The 20,626-nt window shown below is 44.3% G+C and overlaps 1 protein-coding gene across 1 annotated transcript in view; it reads right to left on the bottom strand.

The window, feature by feature from the left end:
- Positions 1–19,491, bottom strand: part of SIMC1 (SUMO interacting motifs containing 1) — an 88,063-nt gene extending 68,572 nt beyond the window's left edge. The window contains exon 1 of the mRNA XM_017341586.3: positions 19,230–19,491. Coding sequence (XP_017197075.3) covers positions 19,230–19,358 — 129 coding nt within the window. The 5' untranslated portion in view covers positions 19,359–19,491. The remainder of the gene's footprint in view (positions 1–19,229) is intronic.
- Between the last annotated feature and the right edge of the window lie 1,135 nt (positions 19,492–20,626).

The following is a 20,626-nucleotide window of genomic DNA, read 5'->3' as shown; positions in this document are numbered from 1 at the left end:
TGGCCCTTTTATCTCTAGTAAAGCTATTTCCAGTGAGGCCTAATTATTCTGTGTGATCTAGCTATTCCAGCTTCTTTTGGTTAGAGGTTTCCCTGATCTATTTTCCCTCATATTTTATATTTTGAAATCAATCCTAGCTTTGTCAGATTGGTCATTGTTTTATCTGATTCTAGTCAGCCCCCCCCCCTTCAAACAAATATCCTTTATTAAAGAAAAAAGAATATTGTTAAGCACCAAAACTGTATGTTGTTCCTTTCATATACATAAGTGACTGTGACACTTGGTGTACAAGTACTTAACTCTAGGGTGTAAAAAACAGGAAATACAAAGCAATACAACCATTGTAATGCTGCAAAGTTGTGCTAAAGAACAAAACAATTGCCGGAGATTTCATGGTATTGCTGTAAATGCTTGCTTAGTTTTTCTTTGTATTTTTTAATACTTCAGAGTGTTAACTGCACATATTTAAGTATTGGAACTCTGTGAGAGTTGGCGCTTACAGTATAGTGTGCACTGTCCACTTCGTGGAATGGTGTTAATGCCACCCTTAACAGCCCAGCACACTGCACAAGGTTAGTAGGCAACGGTGAATCAGTGGCCGCTGAATTTTCACTTACCCACACAGCTAGAGTAATATCAGTTTCGTTAGCCCTGCCAGGCTTTTTCATGCAAAATGACCAGCAGCCTCCTGTCTCTCACCCAGTATGTTACAGTTTCATCGGGGCAAGGCGAAGGTTTGGGAGACAGTGGGGTCATGGCCAGTGCTGAAGAGGCCACAAGTCACAGCAGAGACTGTAGTCTCCCCGCGCAGCTCACAAGTAAAGGGAAAACACAACCTTGGGATTACGGAAGAGCTCCTTGCGCCCTCTGAAAGTCAGCCACAGAACATGAAGTCAGAGAAGACCTGGCAACCAGCGCCCACGCTCCTGCTTCGCTCTGCACAGCACTGGCCCAGCTCTTCTTCCCTGCCCACTCTCAGTGCACCCGTTCTTAGTTGTGCCTGAATTTAAAAACACACCATTTCCCCTCACCCTCAAAACAAATGACTGCTTTGAGACTTGGTGTGAGATAACATTCACAGAATATTCAACATGTGAGCCTCAGAGGTAGTTCAAGTCCATGCACCTGACAGGGACAGAATGTTTGTGAGAGGGAAGAAGCGTGGATAGATGTGCCACCATGGATGGCAGAGACCCAAGGTATACATTAGCAAGAAGCTGGATTGAAAGTGGAGTAGCCAGAATCCTCTTCCTACAGCGCCAGACCCCAGGTTCTAGTCCCGATTGGGGCACCGGATTCTGTCCCGGTTGCCCCTCTTCCAGTCCAGCTCTCTGCTGTGGCCCGGGAGTGCAGTGGAGGATGGCCCAGGTGCTTGGGCCCTGCACCCGCATGGGAGACCAGGAGGAAGCACCTGGATCCTGGCTTCTGATTGGCGCAGTGCACCAGCCCTAGCAGCCATTTGGGGCATGAACAAATGGAAGGAAGACCTCTTTCTCTGTCTCTCTCTCTGTCTAACTCTGCCTGTCAAAAAAAAAAAAAAAAAAAAAAAGGGAGTAGCCAGGATTTGAACTAGGCTGTGGGTGTCCTAAGCAGTGACAACTTAACTGCTAGGAAAACACTTGCTCAATATGTAATATTTTATATTCTTCGTTGTCATTTCAAAAATGTTCAACAATATCTTTACCAGGAGCAGATTCTATATCAAGACAGTACTTTCTTGCTCATCTATAAGAAGCAACTCCTCATCCACTAAAGTTTTATCATGAGACTGTAGTGATTCACTCCTAACTCAGTCTCTAATTCTAAATCTAGTTTTCTTGCTGTATCCACCACATCTGCAGTACTTCCTCCACTGATGTCCTGAACCCCTGAAAGTCCTCCCTTCTTCCAAACTGTTAATGTTGACATTTTCATCTCTTCCTTTCATCTCTTCATGAATGTCCTTAAAGTTACCCAGGATGGTGAATCCCTTCCCGATCCATCAGAAGAATCAAGAACTGAAGACAGCCCAAATCCCCTGCACCCACATGGGAGACCTGGAAGAAGCTCCTGGCTCCTGGCTTTGGCCTGGCCTAGTGCTGGTTGTTGCAACCATTTGGGGAGTGAACCAGCAGATGGAAGATCTCTCTCTCTCTGTCTCTCCTTCTCTCTCTCTCTAACTCTGCCTCTCAAATAAAGAAACTTGAAGTCAAAATTACTGCTTGATCCATGGGCTTCAGAATAGTTGTGTTGGCAGGCATGAAAACACTAATGTTATTGTGTATCGCCTCAGCTCTTGGGTGATAAGATATATTTTCAATGAGCAACAATACTTTGAAAGAGATCATTTCTTCTGAGTATTAGGTCTCAACAGAGGACTTAAGATAATTAGTAAACCATGTTGTAAACAGATGTGCTGTCATCTGTGGCGTAGTGTTCCCTTTATAGAGCAAAGTGTATGTTTAGTAGCAACGTTAAGAACTCTAGGATTTCAGAAATGTTAAATGAGCATTGGCTTCAATTTAAAAATCACCAGGTTCATTAGCTCCTAACAAGAGAACCAGCCCGTCTTTGGCAGCATTGAAGTCAGGTGTTGACTTCTTTCCAGCTGTGAAAGTTCTACATGCCATCTTCTTCTAATATAAGGCTGTTTCACCTACACTGAAAACCTGTGGTTTAGTGTAGCCACCTTCAGCAATGAACTTGGCTAGAACTTCTGGAAAACTTGCTGCTTTACTCCTTTGTGTTATGGAGACGGCTTCTTAAAGTTCCAGAACCAACATCCACTAGCTTCAAATTTTTATTCTGCAGCTTCCTTACCCCTCTTAGCTTTCATAGAATTAAAGATGGTTAAGATCTTGCTCTACATCATTCTTTGGCTTAAGGAAATGTTGTAGCTGGTTTCATCTTCTATACAGATCACTAAAAATCTCTATATATCAGCAATAGGGATGTTTTACTTTGTTTTTAATTTTTACTGATTTCTTTTCATTTTATCAGGAAGATAGATACAGAAAGATCTTCCATCTGGTGGTTCATTGCCCAAACGCCTGCTAAACGAGGCTGAAGCCAGGAACCAGGAACTCCATCTGGGTCTTCTCTGTAGGTGGTAGGGATCCAAGGACTTCAGCCATAATATGCTGCCTCCTGGGATGCATATGAGGAGGAAGCTGAATCAGAAGTGTAGAGCTAGAACTTGAACCAGGACTCAGGAAAAGGATGCAGACACCCCGAGCAGCACCTTCACTGCTGTGCCAAATGCCTACCCATTCTGCCTGTTTTTTAAAAAAATTCTGAGACATTAAATTCATTAGCCTCAGTATTTTTTAAAAAAGTTTTGTTAATTTATTTATTTAAAAAGGATCTTTCAGTGGCTGGTTTACTCCCCCAGTGCTCCTAACAGCCAGGGACTTCATCTGGGTTTCACACATGGGTGGCAAGAAAAGTGCTTTGGTCATCATTGGCTGCCTCCCAGGCACATTAGCAGGAAGCTGGACTGGAAGTTGAGGTGGGGCTTGATCCCAGGCACACAGATGAGGGATGTGGGCACCTCAAGTGACAGTTTAGTTGGTTAAGCCACATCAACTCTGTTTCGCTTTATCATTTGTGTGTTTGTTGCAGTAGTAATTTTAATTTCCTTCAAGAACTTTTCCTTTGTATTCAAACTTGGCTATCTGTTTGGTGCAATGGGTCTAGCTTCCTGCCTGTCTTGACATGCTTTCCTTCAACATTCCTTCTTCATTTAGCTTAACAATCTCTAACTTTTGATTTAAAGTGAGAGATGTGTAACTTTTCTTTCACGTGAACAGAGTAAGGTTATTAACTGGCCTAATGTCGAAACTGTTGTCTCAGAAAATAGGGAGGGGCCAGCACTGTAGTGAAGCAGGATAAAGCCCTACCCTGCAGAGCTGACACCCCATGTGGGTGCCAGTTCAAATCCCAGCTGCTCCACTTCTGATCAGCTCCCTGCTGACATGCCTGGAAAAAGCAGCAGAGGATGGCCCAGGTCCTTGGGCCTCTGCATCCGTGTGGGAGACCTGGAAGGGGCTTTTGGCTCCTGGTTTTGGATTTGCTTAGCTCTGGCTGTTGAGGCCACTTGAGGAGTGAACCAGCAGATGGAAGACCTCTCTCTGTAACTCTGCCTTTCAAATAAATAAAAAGAAAATAGGGAGGCCTAGGGAGAGGGAGAGAGATGTTAGATGGCTAGCCAGTAGTCAGAACACACACATTTATCTATTATTTGTCATCTTATATGGGCATTGTAGCAACCCTGAAACAAATACAATGATAACGTTACAGACAAACATAACAGATATAATGAAAAAAGTCTAAAATTAAATTGTGATAATCAGCAAAATAAAACACAGAGACACAAAGTGAGCAGATGCTATTGGGAAAGTGAGACCAAAAGACTTGCTCAACACAAGGTTGTCACAAATCTCCAATTTGTAAAAAACACACTATTTGTGAATCACAATAAAATGAAAGGCAATTAAAATAAGATCTATCTGTGTTTCTGTTTTTAAAAGTTTATTGTAAAACAGTATGCTGTGTTAACTGGCAGCAACCTTATACATCTCTTTTTCCTCTGTCTCTTGGTTGGGTCAAGAGCCATGTCACATGATTGACACATACCATCCAGGTTTGTGTAAGCACACTCTAGGAGGTCTGCACACGAAGGATTCATCTCTACACAGTTTCCAGAATGTATCCCATTGTTAAGTGACATCTGAATATATAGGAATATGTATGTACACATGGTAATTATTCCTTAGTTTGTTGAATCTTCTCAGCCTGGCTTACTGTAGAATTGCCTTTCCTGAATCCCAGGACTAGGTGGGATCATGTGACTAACTGCGCCCAATAAACTGTGAGAGGAAGTAAAACATTACTTTGGAATTCAATCCTTTAATTTCTGGAAACAGGTACTCCAAAGCTTCCTTTTCTCTCTGGTATGGATTTGTCCACGGTCAAGAGTGGCTGCTTTGTCAGCCTATGTCTCCACATGACTGTGATAAGCAGTGGTCCCACCACCCCCCAGCATAGGGCATGTATTATGAATGAGAATAAAACTTGTTTATTTTATTATTAGGCCACTGACATGGGTTGTGATAGCTGTATAACCTAGCCCATCCTGACAAAGTACAGTAACTAGGGACACTTTTAACAAGAGATGTGCAAGACTTGCATAGAAAAAAAATTACAAAATCATTTTGAAGGACACTGAAGTAGGCCTAAGAACATACAATATGAGTCCATTTATATAAAGTTTAAAAACAGGCAAAAGTAAGCTATGCTATTTAGACATGTACATACAGGTGGTAAAACTATGGAGAAAAGCTAGTGAGCATATGAAAATCAGGAAGTAGTTGGAAGAGGAGAATATAACAGGGAATGGAAATAGAATGTAACTGAAACAAAACTAGGACTTCTAGTGTAGTGACAATGTGAATACCTACTTGAAGAAGGCTTTAAAAGCCCATTTAAGGCCGGTGCCGTAGCTCACTAGGCTAATCCTCCGCCTTGCGGCGCCGGCACACCGGGTTCTAGTCCCGGTCGGGGCGCCGGATTCTGTCCTGGTTGCCCTTCTTCCAGGCCAGCTCTCTGCTGTGGCCCGGGAGTGTAGTGGAGGATGGCCCAAGTGCTTGGGCCCTGCACCCCATGGGAGACCAGGATAAGTACCTGGCTCCTGTCATCGGATCAGCGCGGTGCGCCGGCCGCAGCGCGCCGGCCGCGGCGGCCATTGGAGGGTGAACCAACGGCAAAGGAAGACCTCTCTCTCTGTCTCTCTCTCTCACTGTCCACTCTGCCTGTCAAAAAAAAAAAAAAAAAAAAAAAGCCCATTTAAGAAAGAATTCTTATTGGGGCAAGTGTTATATAGCAGTGGATTAAGCTGGTGCCTGCAACGTTAGAGTCCCATGTGGGCATCAGCTCGAATCCTGACTGCTCCACTTCAGATCCAGCTCCCTGCTAATGCATCTGGGAAAGCAGTGGAGGATGACCAAAGTGCTTGGGCTCCTGTATCCACATGAGAAACCAGGCAGAAGCTCCTGGCTCCGGCCTGGCCCAGCCCTGGCTGTTGAGGCCATTTGGAGAGTGAACCAGCAGATGGAAGCTGGTCTCTTTCTCTCCCTCCTTCTCTCGTGGCTCTGCTTTTCAAATAAATCTTAAAAAAAAAAAAAAATCCTTATTGTTTAAGTACATGGAAATACTATTATTTACTCTTGGATAGAAAGATACAATATTGTAGGAATGGCTAAATTCCATGGTTAAATGGTTTAATCTCTTAATTTAAAATTCTGAAGAATTTCAGAAAAGTGTGACAAAATGACACTAAACTTCATTTATACCATGTGAAACTGCTTTAAAAAATAAAGTTGGGTTGAATATTTGGTCTAGTGGTTAAGATGCCAATTAAGATACCTACATCCCATATAAGAGTGCCTGGCTCCCAGTTCCAGCCTCTTACCAATGTGGATCCTGAGAGCCAGCAGGCAAGGGCTTAAGTAGTTGGATGTCACAGATCGAGTTCCTGGCTCCTGGCATGAAGTTGGCCCTGTCTTGGCACTGCAGGCATTTGGGGAGTGAACCAGTAGAGGAGAGCTCTGTCTTTGCCTCTCAAGTAAGTAAGTAAACAAACAAAAAGAAATACCTGACAAAAGCCAGAAAAACTCTAGGAAATGAGCTGGAAACCAACTGTGCTCTAATTCTCATTATACATTTACGATTCTCTAGCATCTGAATTTTTCAGATAGGTACATGATTAACTTATCAACCTAAAATTTTTTAAAATTATATTTATTTATTTGGGGGAGTAGAGATTGACTTCCATCTGTTGGTTCATTCACCAAGCCTGGCTCAGCCAGGAGCCTAGAACTCAACGCAGGTCTCCCATGTTGGCGATAGAGACCCAGATAATTGAGCCATCACCTGCTGCTCTTAGGGTGTGCATTAGTCAGAAACCAGAATTGAAAGCACAGCTGAGATTTGAACCCAGTCACTCTGATATGGCACATGGGCATTTCAAGTGGCATCTCAACTGCTGTGCCAAACACCTGCCCCTGACTTTTCAAAATTAATAAACTTCTTAATCAATGAGCCTACACTGACATATTGCTATCACTCAAACTCATTAGTTTACATTAGGGTTCACTACTGGTGTCATGTAACCTATGGGTTTGACAAATGTATAATGACATGCATTCGTCAATGAAGTATCAAATAGTACAGCTTCATTGCCCTAGTAATGCTCTGTGTGCCACCTATTCAATCCTTCTCCATCCAACTCAACCACTGATTGTTTTTTCTGTGTTCATAGTTTTACCTTTTCCAGAAGGTCATCCAGTTGCAACTATATAGTACATTCTATGGTGTTTTCAGACTAGTGTCTTTCACCTAGACTTAGGCTTTTCAGTTTTCTCCACGATTTTTCATGATTTGATAATGCATTTCTTTTTAGAGTTGAGTGTTTATTTCAGTGTCTATGTGTGCCAGTTTACTTTCCATTCACCTACAGCTGTTTCCAAATTTTGGCAATTACAAATAAAGTTGCTACACACACCCATGTGCAGCTTGGTATGGATACGTAAGTTTTCAATTCATTTGGGTAAATACCAAGGAGCATGACTGCTGGATTGTATGGAAAGAGTATGTTTAGTTTGTAAGAAACTGTCAAGCTCTCTTCCAACATGGCTGTGTCATTTTGCATGGCTACCAACAATTAATGAGTTCTTACTGCTCCACATCCTCACCATTTGGTGTTGTCAGTGTTTTGGATTTTGGCTATTCTAATAATCGAATAGTGGTATCTGTCTAAATCTGTAATTCTCTAATGACATTTGATATTAAGCATCTTTTCATATGCATACTTGCCATTTGTATATCTTCTTTGGGGAGCTCTCTGTTAAAGTCTTTCACCTACTTTTCAAAATTTGAGTTATCTGTTTTCTCATCATTGAGCCTGAAGAAAACTTTCTAGACTTTGGATACAATCCTTTACCAGATGTGCCACTAGCAAATATTTTTTCCAGTCTATAGTTTGTCTTTTCATTCTTTCAACATCGTGATTCTCAGAGAACTTTTTAATTTTAGGGAAGTTAAGCTTATTATTTCTTTCACAGATTATGCCTTATTGGTGGCATATCTAAAAAGTCATTACCATCTCTAAGTTTAAATTTATAATTTTGTATAAGAAGTTTTACATGTTACAGTTAGGTATGTGAATTAATTTTTGTTAAGTATAAAAGGTCTGTGTCTATTTATATTTTTTGCATGTGGATATATAGCACCACTTGTTGAAAAAACTATCTTTGCTCTATTTTGTCTTAATGCTTCGTGAAAGATCAGTTGACTATACAGCCATGTATCACATAGGAACATTTTAGTTCAATTACAGACTGCCTATATGATGGTGCTCCCATAAAAATACAATGGAGCTTTTTGCCAAGATGGTGCTGAAGGTGAAGAAGGAATTGCCTGTCTCTCCCAAAGCCAAAGCCAGAAAAAGGCTTTGAAGGCCAAGATGGCAGTGCTGAAATGCGTTCACAGCCACAAAGAGGTCCAGCAGCTGCCCAAATATCTGCGAAAAAGTGCCCTCCAGTAGGAAAAAGCTTGACCACTGAGTGGACAACGAAGACAGAAAACATCACACTCACGTTCATTGTGGATGTCAAGGCTGGACAAGCACCAAGTGAAACAGGCTGTGAAGGAATGCTATGACACTGATGTGGCCAAGGTCAATAGCCTGACCTGCCCTGGTGGAGAGAAGGCACATGTTTTACTGGCTCCTAATTATGATGCTTTGGATGTAGCCAACAACATTGGGGTCATCTAAACTGAGTCCAGTTAGTTACTTCTAAATATGTTTTTCCACCATAAAAGAATGACTACAATGAATCTGAAAAATTTCTGTTACATGGTGATACTGTAGCTGTTGTAATGTGCTAGCAATGCATTATCCATGTGTTTGTGGTGACACTGGTGTACCTAAACCTACTGCACTGCCAGCTAACACTACAGCCCATATAATTATGTCTAGTACATAATATTGATGATGATAATACATGACTATGTTGCTGGTTTATGGATTTACTATTTTTTAATCATTATTTTAGAGGCTACTCATTCTAGTTATACAAAATGTACTATAAAACATACATTAATCTAACATATACTGCTACATTAGCAACAGCCTCATAAATCGTGAGTCTTGATTGCAACAAGAGGCCACGGTGAATGAGGTTCAGGTAAGAATCACTTAACAACACATTTTGCAGTATGTGTCCTCACTGTTAAATCACACATGATAAATTCATGAGGGTCTATTTCTTGTGCTGGGTAGTGTTAGCCCTCTGACTCTTTTCATGCAATATTGAGTTAGCTCCTCTGAGTCTTTTGCCTCTCCACATAAACTTTAGAATCAGTTTATTGATATCCACAGTGTGAATTTTGGGATTTTCATTCAGAATGCACTGAATCTATAGATCAAGATGGGAAGAACTGACATCCTGACAATACTGAGTCTACCTATGAACTTTTGGTTATCATAATTTGGGGTACTGCTCCTGGCTGGTGGCTAGTGATGCTGTCAAACATCCTACAGTGCACAGGACAATCCCTTACAATAAAGAACTACCTGGCCCAAACAAATTTGATTGGATGTAGTTTTTGACAAAATAACCCTAAAAATCATTTGGAGGAATAAATGGGCACAAAAAGCCAAGAATTTTTTTGGGAAAAAAAGGAAGGAGAGGTGACCACTCTACTAAATACCCAAAAGTATTATCAAATCACAACAATAAAACAATATAGTTGTTGCATTGAGAATACAGAAATCAGTGAAAACATATGAAAAAACCTAGAGACACAAGCATATAAAATAATTTAGTGTAAAATATGCTATAGGGGAGAAATTATATTAAAATTCTAATATCCAGAATGTTTCACTCATTACAGGTAGAATTAGGATGCATCTTACAATTAAGATGCACATTTCACATGTGGTAATGTTTATTTTTTCCAGAAAATGTTACTAAAATTGGCACCAAATCTTGAGATTGCATGCTGTTTTAGAACAAGACAATACAGTATATGGAAATTGTTAATTACACTTCATGTCATATAAAACATTTCAGATGAATTAAAGAACTAAATGCTAAGAATAATATGGTAAAAGAACAATAATAAAGAAATAATAGGAAGGTCTCAGGATGGGTAAATCTTTCTAAACATAAAATCAAAGTAAAAATCATAAAGAAAAAATACACACATGTAAACATGTTAAATGTTATTAAATAAACAAAACTACAGGTTTCTAAATTTAGTACAATTTTTTTAAAGATTTATTATTTGAAAGGCAGAGTTACAGAGAGAGAGAGAGAGAGAGAGAGGGAGAGAGAGAGAGAAAGAGATCTTCCATGCGCTGGTTCATTCCCTAAATGGTCGCAATGGCCGGAGTTGGGCCCATCCGAAGCCAGGAGCCAGGAGCATCTTCTGGGTCTCCCATGTGGGTACAGAGGCCCAAGCACCCCGGGCCATCTTCTACTGCTTTCTGGGGCCATCAGCAGGAGCTATATCGGAAGTGGAGCAGCCAGGACTTGAACCGGCACCCATATGAGATGCCAGCGCCACATGTAGAGGCTTACCCTACTATGCCAAAGTGCCAGTCCCAATTTAATATAATTTTAAAGGTAGAAATTATTAGGAAGTTGGTTGAATTAAAGTTATTTGAAAGAACAAACGTAAAATTAACTTGGCAAAATTCTTAGAAGGAAAAGCAATAAAGTTTTCTGTTTGTAATTAAAATATTATGCACAGACACAGAGGAGAAAGTCCAAAAATAGATATAAAAACATATAAGAGCTTGGACTGGCGCTGCAGCTCAATAGGCTAATCCTCCACCTTGGGGCGCTGGCACACCGGGTTCTAGTCCCGGTCGGGGCACCGGATTCTGTCCCGGTTGCCCCTCTTCCAGGCCAGCTCTCTGCTGTGGCCCGGGAGTGCAGTGGAGGATGGCCCAAGTGCTTGGGCCCTGCACCCCATGGGAGACCAGGAGAAGCACCTGGCTCCTGCCTTCGGATCAGCGTGATGTGCTGGCTGCAGCACACCGGCCGTGGCGGCCATTGGAGGGTGAACCAACGGCAAAAGGAAGACCTTTCTCTGTCTCTCACTGTCCACTCTGCCTGTCAAAAAAAAAAAAAAATGTAAAAAAAAGAAACATATGAGAGCTTATCATTTGATAAAGGTACTAGTGCAGTGTTTGGCTCAGAAGACCGCAATTGGGACACCTGTATCCCATATCAAAATGCCTGGGTTTAGGCCCTCTCTCTGCTTCCTGTTCTAGCTCTCTGCTAAAGCATACCTGGGAGGCAGCTGCAGGTGATGGCTCTAATATTTGGGAACCTACCAAGTAGGAAACACGGATTGAGTTCCAGGCTCCTGGCTTTAACCTGGGCTAATCCCAACTATCACAGGCATTGGGTGAGTGAACCAATGGATGGAAGATCTCTGTCTCTGTCTGCCTTTAAAACAAATTTAAAAAATTAAAAATGGATAATTATGTGTGACAACTAGCTAACCATCTAGAGAGAAAAAAATTACATTATCATTTTATTTTTTTGGAAACTAATTACATTTAAAGAATAAATATTAAAATAAACAGGGTGTGGGTTTTGTCCTACTGGTTAAGACGTACAATATTGGAATGCCTGGGTATGAGGCTTGGCTCCTGTTTCTGACTCCAGCTTCCAGTTAATATGGGCCCTGGGAGGCAGCAGTGATGCCTTAAGTAACTGGGTTCTTGCTACTGATGTGGGAGGCCCGGATTGAGTTCCTGCCTCTTGGCTTCAGAGCCCAGCCTGGAGATATTGTGGGCATTTGCAGTGTTAACCAAAGGAGAGAAGCTCTGTCTGTTTCTCTCCCTCTCCAATAAATTAAAAAGTTTTTTTTTTAAATGTGAAACTGTCGCTCCCCCTCTTCGCGGAGGAATGACACAGGACCCTGCGCTGTTCTTTCGTCTGCTCGGCCCTCCCCGGGTTTGCTGCTGGTTCTTCCCGGGTTGGCTACCGTCCCTCCACCTCCGTGGAGGGGCGGGCCCCCTGCCGCTTTCCCCACTTCCGCAGGGGAGCAGCACACCGCCGGCCGGCTCTCTCGGGGGCTGCACAGGTGTTCCTCTTAGATGTTCCTGGTGCATGTTGTCTCTCTCCTCCTTTATAGTCCTCTTCCACCAATCCCAACTCTGCTACCCACACGCCGAGTACGCTGCTCTCCTCCAATCAGGAGCAGGTCCTACAGTTTATTGGTTGAACTGGAGGCAGCTGTGTAGAAGCTGTTTCCTCCTCTCCCAGCGCCATATTGTGGGAGAGCAGATGCATAGAATAAGTCTTAATTCCAGTAACTTAGTCTAGTCCGAGTTGCTCCCAGTTGCTCCCCACATGAAACATTTTATATAAACTTAGGAGAAAAGCTTTTATAAGCACAAAACAAAGAAATCATAAAGGAAAAAAGTGACAGAACTGGCTATACAAAAATTTAAAACTTCTGTAAAGACAATGAAAATCAATCAATTGAAAGTTGGAAGAAATTGCCTCACTAACTTTAGTTGTGTTTGAATGGGCTTGTTATAAATGATGAAAGACTATCTCTCCCTTATACTCTGAAGTTGTTGCAGGAAGGCCAAATATTTTAGCAAAAGATAATATCACTGTAGTAACTTTGGAAATTACAATGGCTAAGGAGCTGTAAACAAGGAACCATGGATGGAAACTAAAATATCTTAATACCACACCTCTTACAATACAATCCCAGCCCTCTCCAAGTTACTAATGCACTGCCCACTTACCTGTTTCCTGCCTATCTTTCCTCAATGGAAAATAGTTCCATTGTCATCTTGTCACCTCTGGACCCCAGAGTTAGAGCACGTACTCAATCAGTATTACTTAATGAACGCATCATAATCAAAGAAAAAAATTAAAACCCCGGCAGCTCACAGAATCTATCAAGTCATTTAAGGGAAAAAGAACAAAAATACCCTGAGTTATCACCTGACAGAACATTTACGTGGCTGTTTACTGTGTATCCCCTTGTTAAATGAAATTTCCACCAGAGTAGGGACTTGGTTTTATTCACAGATGTATTCTCAGCACCTATAAGGGCCTGGTACACAAATATAATAAATGTTCAATAAATATTTACTGAGTAAATTGACAATTCCTGGGGATTACCAGCGCCATGCTACACCAGCCAGATTGGCCCTGTTTCCCCAATACCTGGTGACAATTTCAACCTCAAAGATTATAATCTTTCCAAGAAGGGAAGGTCCTCTTAGCCTTTAATCTAATGACAAACCAAGTGAGGCAAAGATAGCTCCTCAAATAATCAGTGTATTGCATTGCACACAAAAGTAGAATAGAAAAAAAATGAGCAAAAGGAATACATGAAAAGATAGGCAAAAAAGGTAAAAGAAACCTATTGAATACAGAGCACGAGTAATGGACCAAACACTGCGTGTCCAGAGGAAATTTCCCATGCGGACTGAGAAAACATGGCTCTTCAAGGTGACACTCAAACATCGAGCTGTCAGCAACGCAAGACAGGGGCTCTCACTCCAGCAGAGCAGCAGCTCTGGGGGCTGCTACCTTTTCAGAGGGAATTCTTATACAGACTGGAGTCACTGTAAGCTGTATCTCCAACAGCACACTGAAGACAGTTATTGCCCCAGAAGGTGTATTATCTTCATTTCTAGATGTTAACTGTGGAGGGAAAAGTCCCTGACCAAAACTACTGGCATAGAGTTGTCAACGTGGCTATCAACCAGTGTACTTACTATGAGCTAGCCACTGGGCTCAGTGATGGCTTGTATTACAAGAGAAAGCTCAAAATGGAGTTACTATCAAAGCATAGTTACATTAGTCATAATTAAAATTCCAATTTACTTAGATTCACAAGAATCATGTATATAGCAAAACACACATCATGATAACCAGGTAGTGGAGAAAAGGGTATGATTGACGAAATACTGCTGGTGAGACTGTAATTGGTGCACAATAGCTGTAGGAATTTTGGCAACATGTATCAATGCCTTGAAAGCAGTTCATACTTAAAAAAAAATCTGAGAAAGAGAAAGAGAGACATAGAAAGCTCCATTTTGCTAGTTCACTCTCCCAAATGCCTGCAACAGCCAGGACTGGGCCAAGCCAGTCAGGTGCCAGGAACTCAACTCAGGTCCCAGCTAAGGGTGGCAGAAACTCAATTACTTGGGCCACTACTGCTGTCATCCAGGGTCTGTACTAGTAGGAAGCTGGAATCAGGACCTAGAGGTGGGTATCGGAACCTAGGCGCTGCAATATGGGATGCAGGTGTCTTAAGCACTTGGCCAAATATCCACCACCCAGTTCATACCTTTTAATTCAGACATTTTGCTTATGAATTAAACAATGAGGTTAAAAATATTATTTACAGGGCTAGCACTGTGGCATAGCAGGTTAAGCCTCTGCCAGCAATGCCAAGACGCAGCTGCTCCTCTTCTGATCCAGTTTCCTGCTGATGCACCTGGGAAAGCAGCATGCCCCTACATTGGAGATCCGGAAGCTCTGGGCTCCTGGCTTCAGCCTGGCCCAGCCCTGATCACTGCAGCCATCTGGGGAGTGAACCAGCAGATAGGAACTCTCTCTCTCTCTCTCTCTCTCCCCCTTCCTCTCTGTAATTCTGCCTTTCAAATAAGTAAAAAATAAATCTTTAAAAACATACTACTTATAAGGGCCTTTTTTTTCATGGAGTTGTTATAAACAAATATAAATAAAAGAAACTTTAGAAATAAAGGCATATATTCTATTAATACATCATAAAATAAATCTATATAAGGAAATACATTAAAATATTTATGAAGGTATATATGTTTCTTGGTAAGGAATGAGTTATAAAATATATTGAGAAAAAAAGCTAAAAAGGCCTACATATATAGTAAGGCTTCATTTTGCAAAAAACATAAATGGAGGCAGTATTATAGATATGTAGTGGTGTGGTACATGTATGAATGCAAATTTTTTTAAGATTTTATTTATTTGAAAGTCAAAATTACACAGAAAGATGAGAGGCAGAGAGACAGATTTCCATCTGCTGGTTCACTCCCCAGAAGGACACAATAGCCAGTGCTGGGCCAGGTAGAAGCCAGGAGCCAGGAGCCAGGAGCCAGGAGCTTCTTCTAGGTCTCCCTGGTGGATGGCAGGGGCCCAACGACTTGGGCTATTTTCTGCTGCTTTCCTAGGCCATTGGTGGGGAGCTGGATTGAAGTGGAGGAGCTGAGACATGAACCAGAGCCCATATGGGATGCTAACATTGCAAGAAGTGGCTTTACCCATTATGCCACAATGCTGGCCCCCATGTGCCAGTTTGACAGGCATACATGATAATATATTTTTTTTTTGACAGGCAGAGTGGACAGTAAGAGAGAGAGAGAGACAGAGAGAAAGGTCTTCCTTTACCATTGGTTCACCCCCCAAGGCTGCTGCAGCCAGCGCACTCACTGTGCTGATCCGAAGCCAGGAGCCAGGTGCTTCCTCCTGGTCTCCCATGCGGGTGCAGGGCCCAAGCACTTGGGTCATCCTCCACTGCACTCCCGGGCCACAGCAGAGAGCTGGACTGGAAGAGGAGCAACTGGGACAGAATCTGGCACCCCGACCAGGACTAGAACCTGGTGTGCTGGCGCCGCAGGCTATTGAGCTGTGGCGCCGGCCCATACATGATAATATTAACATTGATGATCTGGGGATGGTGAGATTAAGGGCAATTTTAATATTTTTATGTACTTCTAAATTTTTATAATAGGTTAACCAAAAATAATTGATTATCTGAAAATGTTCTGCTTTTGTAAGTACTATCAAAAACACAGACACATGTCACCAACTCCATGAAATCTAAAGTCTGGGTTAAGAACCAGGAGTTCAGAAATGTCAAACTACAGCATTAGAGATGGCTTTCTTATTTCCAAAATTCATGTAAGTTATTTCCCCTTAGTCATTATTTATAAAAAAAATAATAAAAAATATAAAACTTGTTTCTTTTATTTCTTTGCCTGCCAAAGTTGAGAAGGTCAGGACTGGCTTAGAAACAACACAAAGAATAGCAAAAGTGATTTATGCTGGACATTTTCTTTGCACTGCCTCATCAAAAGTCTTACCAGAGCAGGTGTTTAAAACAGAAGTTGCTGTTAAGATGCTGGCACTGTGGCATAGTGGGTAAAACTGCCATTTACAGTGCTGGCATCCCATATGGGCGCCTGTTCAAGTCCTGGCTGCTCCACTTCCAATCCAGCTCTCTGCTGTGGCCTGGGAAAGCAGCAGAAGATGGCCCAAGTCCTTGGGCCCCTGGACCTGCGTGGGAAACCCGGAAGAAGCTCCTGGCTCCAGGCTTCAGATCGGCCCAGCTCCTATCTCTGCAGCCATTTAGGGAGTGAGCCAGCAGATGGCAGACCTCTCTTTCTCTGCCTCTGCCTCTGCATAACTCTGCCTTTCAAATAAATAAATAAATCTTAAAAAAAAAAAAAAAAAAAAAAAAAAAAAGATGTTGTTTGCATCCCATATCAGAGTGCCTGGTTCAAGTCCTGGCTCTGCTTCTGATTCCAGCTTCCTGCTAATGTCCATCCTGGGGGTGCAGCAGGTGATGGCTCAAGTACATGGATTCCTGATGCTCACATGGGAGACTCCAATTGAGTTCCAGGCTCCTGTCTTCAGCCTGGCCCAACTCTGGCTGTTGCAGACACTGGGGAGCGAACCAGTGATCAGAAGATCTGTGTCTCTGGCTCTCTGCTTTTCAAATAAATACAAAATTTTAAAAATATAAAAGCCTCTTAAAAATCTTGGTACGTAGATACTAATATTCTCAAGCTCAAAAACAGAGACGTGATAGAATCTGCCAAAGCTCACCCAGCTGCTCTGTGGGGGACCTTGATTTTAACAGAGGTCTTGCTGACCTCAGAGCCTTCAGGAAAAGTTAGAAAAAGACTGTAGGCTTTTATAACCTTGCAAGTCTCTCAATGTCTTCGATCTTTATCATGGTTATCCCACCACCTTTATCTAATTTGCAAGAAAAATAAAAGGAGAAACAAGGTTGGCATTTTCATAGAGATGGACTTCAAAAAGTTCATGGAAAAGGGCATTAAAAGATAAGTTTATTTGGAATGAAACGTCTTTGAAATCCAAGCACACTCTTCCAAGAACTTTTTGAAGACAACTTTTATGAATGAAATTCCCAAAATTTTTCTGCACCAAAATAAATTTGCCTTTTAATTCTTTCTACCATGAGCTTTTTGAAGCACCCGCCAATATCCAGAGAAGCAAGACTGAAATGAAGTCCTGCTCTCTGGAACCTGCCCTTCATTTCTATTCAACTCAAAAGGCTCAAGATCAAAATGTTACCTTGGGCAACCTTAGGGGACGGCGACAGAGAGAGAATACATTCATATCCGTGTGTGTGTGCGCGTGCGCGTGTGTGTGTGTGGGACACAACAGCCTGGGACAGGGATCACCACTGTGCACTTATGGAAGCTGGATCAATGAGGGAAAAAAACACCTGGTTAAGCGGGTAGAAAGGGGGACTGAGACAACAGGCAACAGGGAGGAGGAACCTGGAGAAAGAGCAGTTGTTACCCTGCGGTGACTCCCACTCTCTCCCTCTCTAAACTGTTGCTTGATGACCTCAGTCAGTACTTGGCCTTCAATAGCTTTCCTGTTGGGATGACTGCCAAACATCTCCCAGTGCGGACTTTCCTGGAGAGCGCCACTCCTCTGAGCTGGCCCCACCCACCTCCCGTATTTTCCAATAGCATTTTAAATCCAGTTGGTCTGAACGGAGTTTAGTGTTGCCTGCGCCAGGAACCATCTATCTGCTGTGCTCCTCTCTCTCTCTCTCTTGCCCCTCCATTCCTTCAGTCGTACTTTCATCCAACATTTATTATGCATGCTGTGTCCCGCGTAACTTGCTGTGGCGCTAGATACATCCATTCATTCATGAAGGCAGGTCGTTTCTACCTTGAAAATCTCATGTGCCCACCTCATCAGACAAGTACAATGAATTGGGTACAATTCAACTAAATTTTTACTGAGATATTGCGAGAATCCCTCTTACTTGGACCATGGCAACACAGCACCGTGCGTTAACACGTTCTGCTCACCATTCATTGCTCGGGGATCACCTAGCACTTAGCACTGTACTTGGGACACTGACCGACTGCACAGTGGAGGCTTAGGGGCTGCAAACTGACTGGAAAGGGAATGGGAGGGAGCAGAAGCTAGGGCGCTTATCTAGGATGGACATTTGCACACGAAGCACCGTGTTTTCCTTAAACTGAAGATCTGCACACATAGCATCAGCTTGACAATTATTTCTGGGGTGTGGCTGGGGAGACTGTTGATGGTCTTCTCAGAGGAAGCTTGTTCGCAGGACCCACTTGTAGGATCGATCATTTCCTGGATAGGTGCTGTGGTGTGTGGGTGCTGTGCTCTCTCCATTGTTCCCCAGCCCCTAGAGCATCTGGCTCTTAGTAGGGGTTCAGTAAGTGTCTGGGAAGGAGTCTGGAAAGGCAAAGACAATTTTATGCACCTGACAAAAACGAAGGGACTAGAAGGAAAAAGAAATGGGGCAAGATGTTGCCTTCCCTATTCCCGCAGGCTTGGCACCCTGCACATGCCTGCTAAGTGAAATGAATCGCTCTCCTGCACAACTCCGAGGCCGGGCCCCTAACTGAGCAGCCAGGCCCTGGAGCGCAGCCATCATCTGGCCCAGGCCCATGCTTCCCTCCCGCCTGGCCTGGGCTCCTCTTACCTCGCTGCGCACATCTGTGCCCACCACAAGCCAAACAATTACGCGCCCCCACGTCCCCGCCTCGAAGTCTGGGTAGCGGTAGCGGTAGCGGCAGCGGCCCAGCCCCCAGCCCCCGTAGTCCAAGCGCCGGGGGCGTCCGACGCCGGGCCGAGGACCACCGATCGCCTCACCAGGCCGCCGTCCAGGGACTCGGCCGCCGTCCACTCTCCAGCCTCAGGCCGCTCGGGCTTGAGCGCTGAGCTCCGGAGGCCTGCCCCCGCCACGCTCCTCGAGGCCCGAGAGGCTGGGAAGGCGGCAAGGCGGGAAGCGCTGCAGCTGTGAGGCGCCAGGGGCAGGCGGCGGGCCCCGGGCAGGGTCTCAAGAGGCACAGTCCGAGCCGAAGCGACCCTCGGGGCCCGCGGCCGGGCTCGGCAAACCGCGCCTGGCTCACTCACCACAGTCCGGCGCGGCAGCGCGCCGGGGGTCCGGGACAGGGCCCGGCGGAGCCTCCGCGTCCGGCCTGAAGTGGCTCCTCCGTAGCTCTCGGAGCCGCTGTCGTCCGAGATCACGATGAAGTCCTCCATGGCTGCGGGCCCCAGCCGAGCCAGCACGCGGGCGGCCGGCCGGCGACCCAGAGGGCGGTGGCAGCAGCGGCGGCGGCGGCGGCGGCGACAACCAGGGCCATCACCCCGCAGGCCCCGCCCCTTCCCGCCCCGAGCCCCCGCCCACCAGCCCCGCCCCGCCCACCGGTGGCCGGCGGCGGGTGGCGCGCGGCGCGCAGCCGGCGGCCGGGTCGGGGCCGAGGGCCCTGTGTTCTGCGGGGCCGCCCATCCTCCCTTCCTTAGAAGAGACGCGGGCGAGAGAGAAGGAAAACGAGTTGCAGCTGGTTTGGGCCGGTGTCGAGGCGGGCATACCAGACGCCAATGCTGTTGGGGCTTCCCAGCTGACCGAAGTGTGAAGGGAAGTGGGTGGGCTGGGCCCCTGACCGGGAGGAGTCCCCAAGAATAGGTGACCCGACCTTTGCCTGAGGGAGCAGAAGGGCCTCCAGTTGACCCGACCTCTGAGCGTGAGCAGGCCTCTAAATGACCTGTCTTCTAGAAGACTGGGGTAGGGGACAGAGACCCCACTTCTTCGTGCACACGTGCAAGGGTAGCCCTAGGATAAATACCTACAAGTGGAATCATCGGGTCAAAGGCTGTGTGTTTATCGTTGCTGGGGTAGGCGATGGTAAATTACCCTCCTAAATTGCCCCGACTTGCACTTTCACTGGCAGTATGTGTCTCTCAGATATTTCCACTCACATCTACAGCGTTGGCCAGTAGCTATAAGGAGGAGAGGCTGAGAACGCGCCCAAAGAGAAGCCATGACGTAGTGCAGGCCGTGAACACGTAGATGTTGTGCACAGGCAGAAATTACAAAGATGAAAACAGTGTCTCCAACAGAGGGAGAAATGGTAGGTACTTGGCTGGTTGTAGGGCAAAGATATCAAAATCAAGATGTATTGTCACAATAAATATGGGGCATGGACAAAACTTACTCAGGCTCCAACAACTTTGCAAAATGTGTTAGTGGTGAGTCAAAAATGTGTTTAGCATAAGTGCTAAGTGCTGTCTTTGCAATGTCCGCCACAGTGGTTCTCAAACTTTAGCTAAGCATCAGAATCACCAGGGGCCTTGTTAAAAACGCAGATTGCAGGGCCATGCACCAGTGTCAGATTGAGAAAGTGAATTTTGGGGGGTGGGACCCCCAGATTTGCATTTCTAATAAGTGTCTGGGTGATGTTGATGTTGCTGTCTGGGGACCACACTTTGGGAATCACTGCTCTGGCTGATAGGGGGTTTATGGCCAGCAG

The sequence above is a fragment of the Oryctolagus cuniculus genome, chromosome 6 (assembly GCF_964237555.1).
Source record: "Oryctolagus cuniculus chromosome 6, mOryCun1.1, whole genome shotgun sequence".
Taxonomy (NCBI): Eukaryota; Metazoa; Chordata; class Mammalia; order Lagomorpha; family Leporidae; genus Oryctolagus; species Oryctolagus cuniculus.
This window is presented reverse-complemented; position numbering and strand designations above follow the sequence as displayed.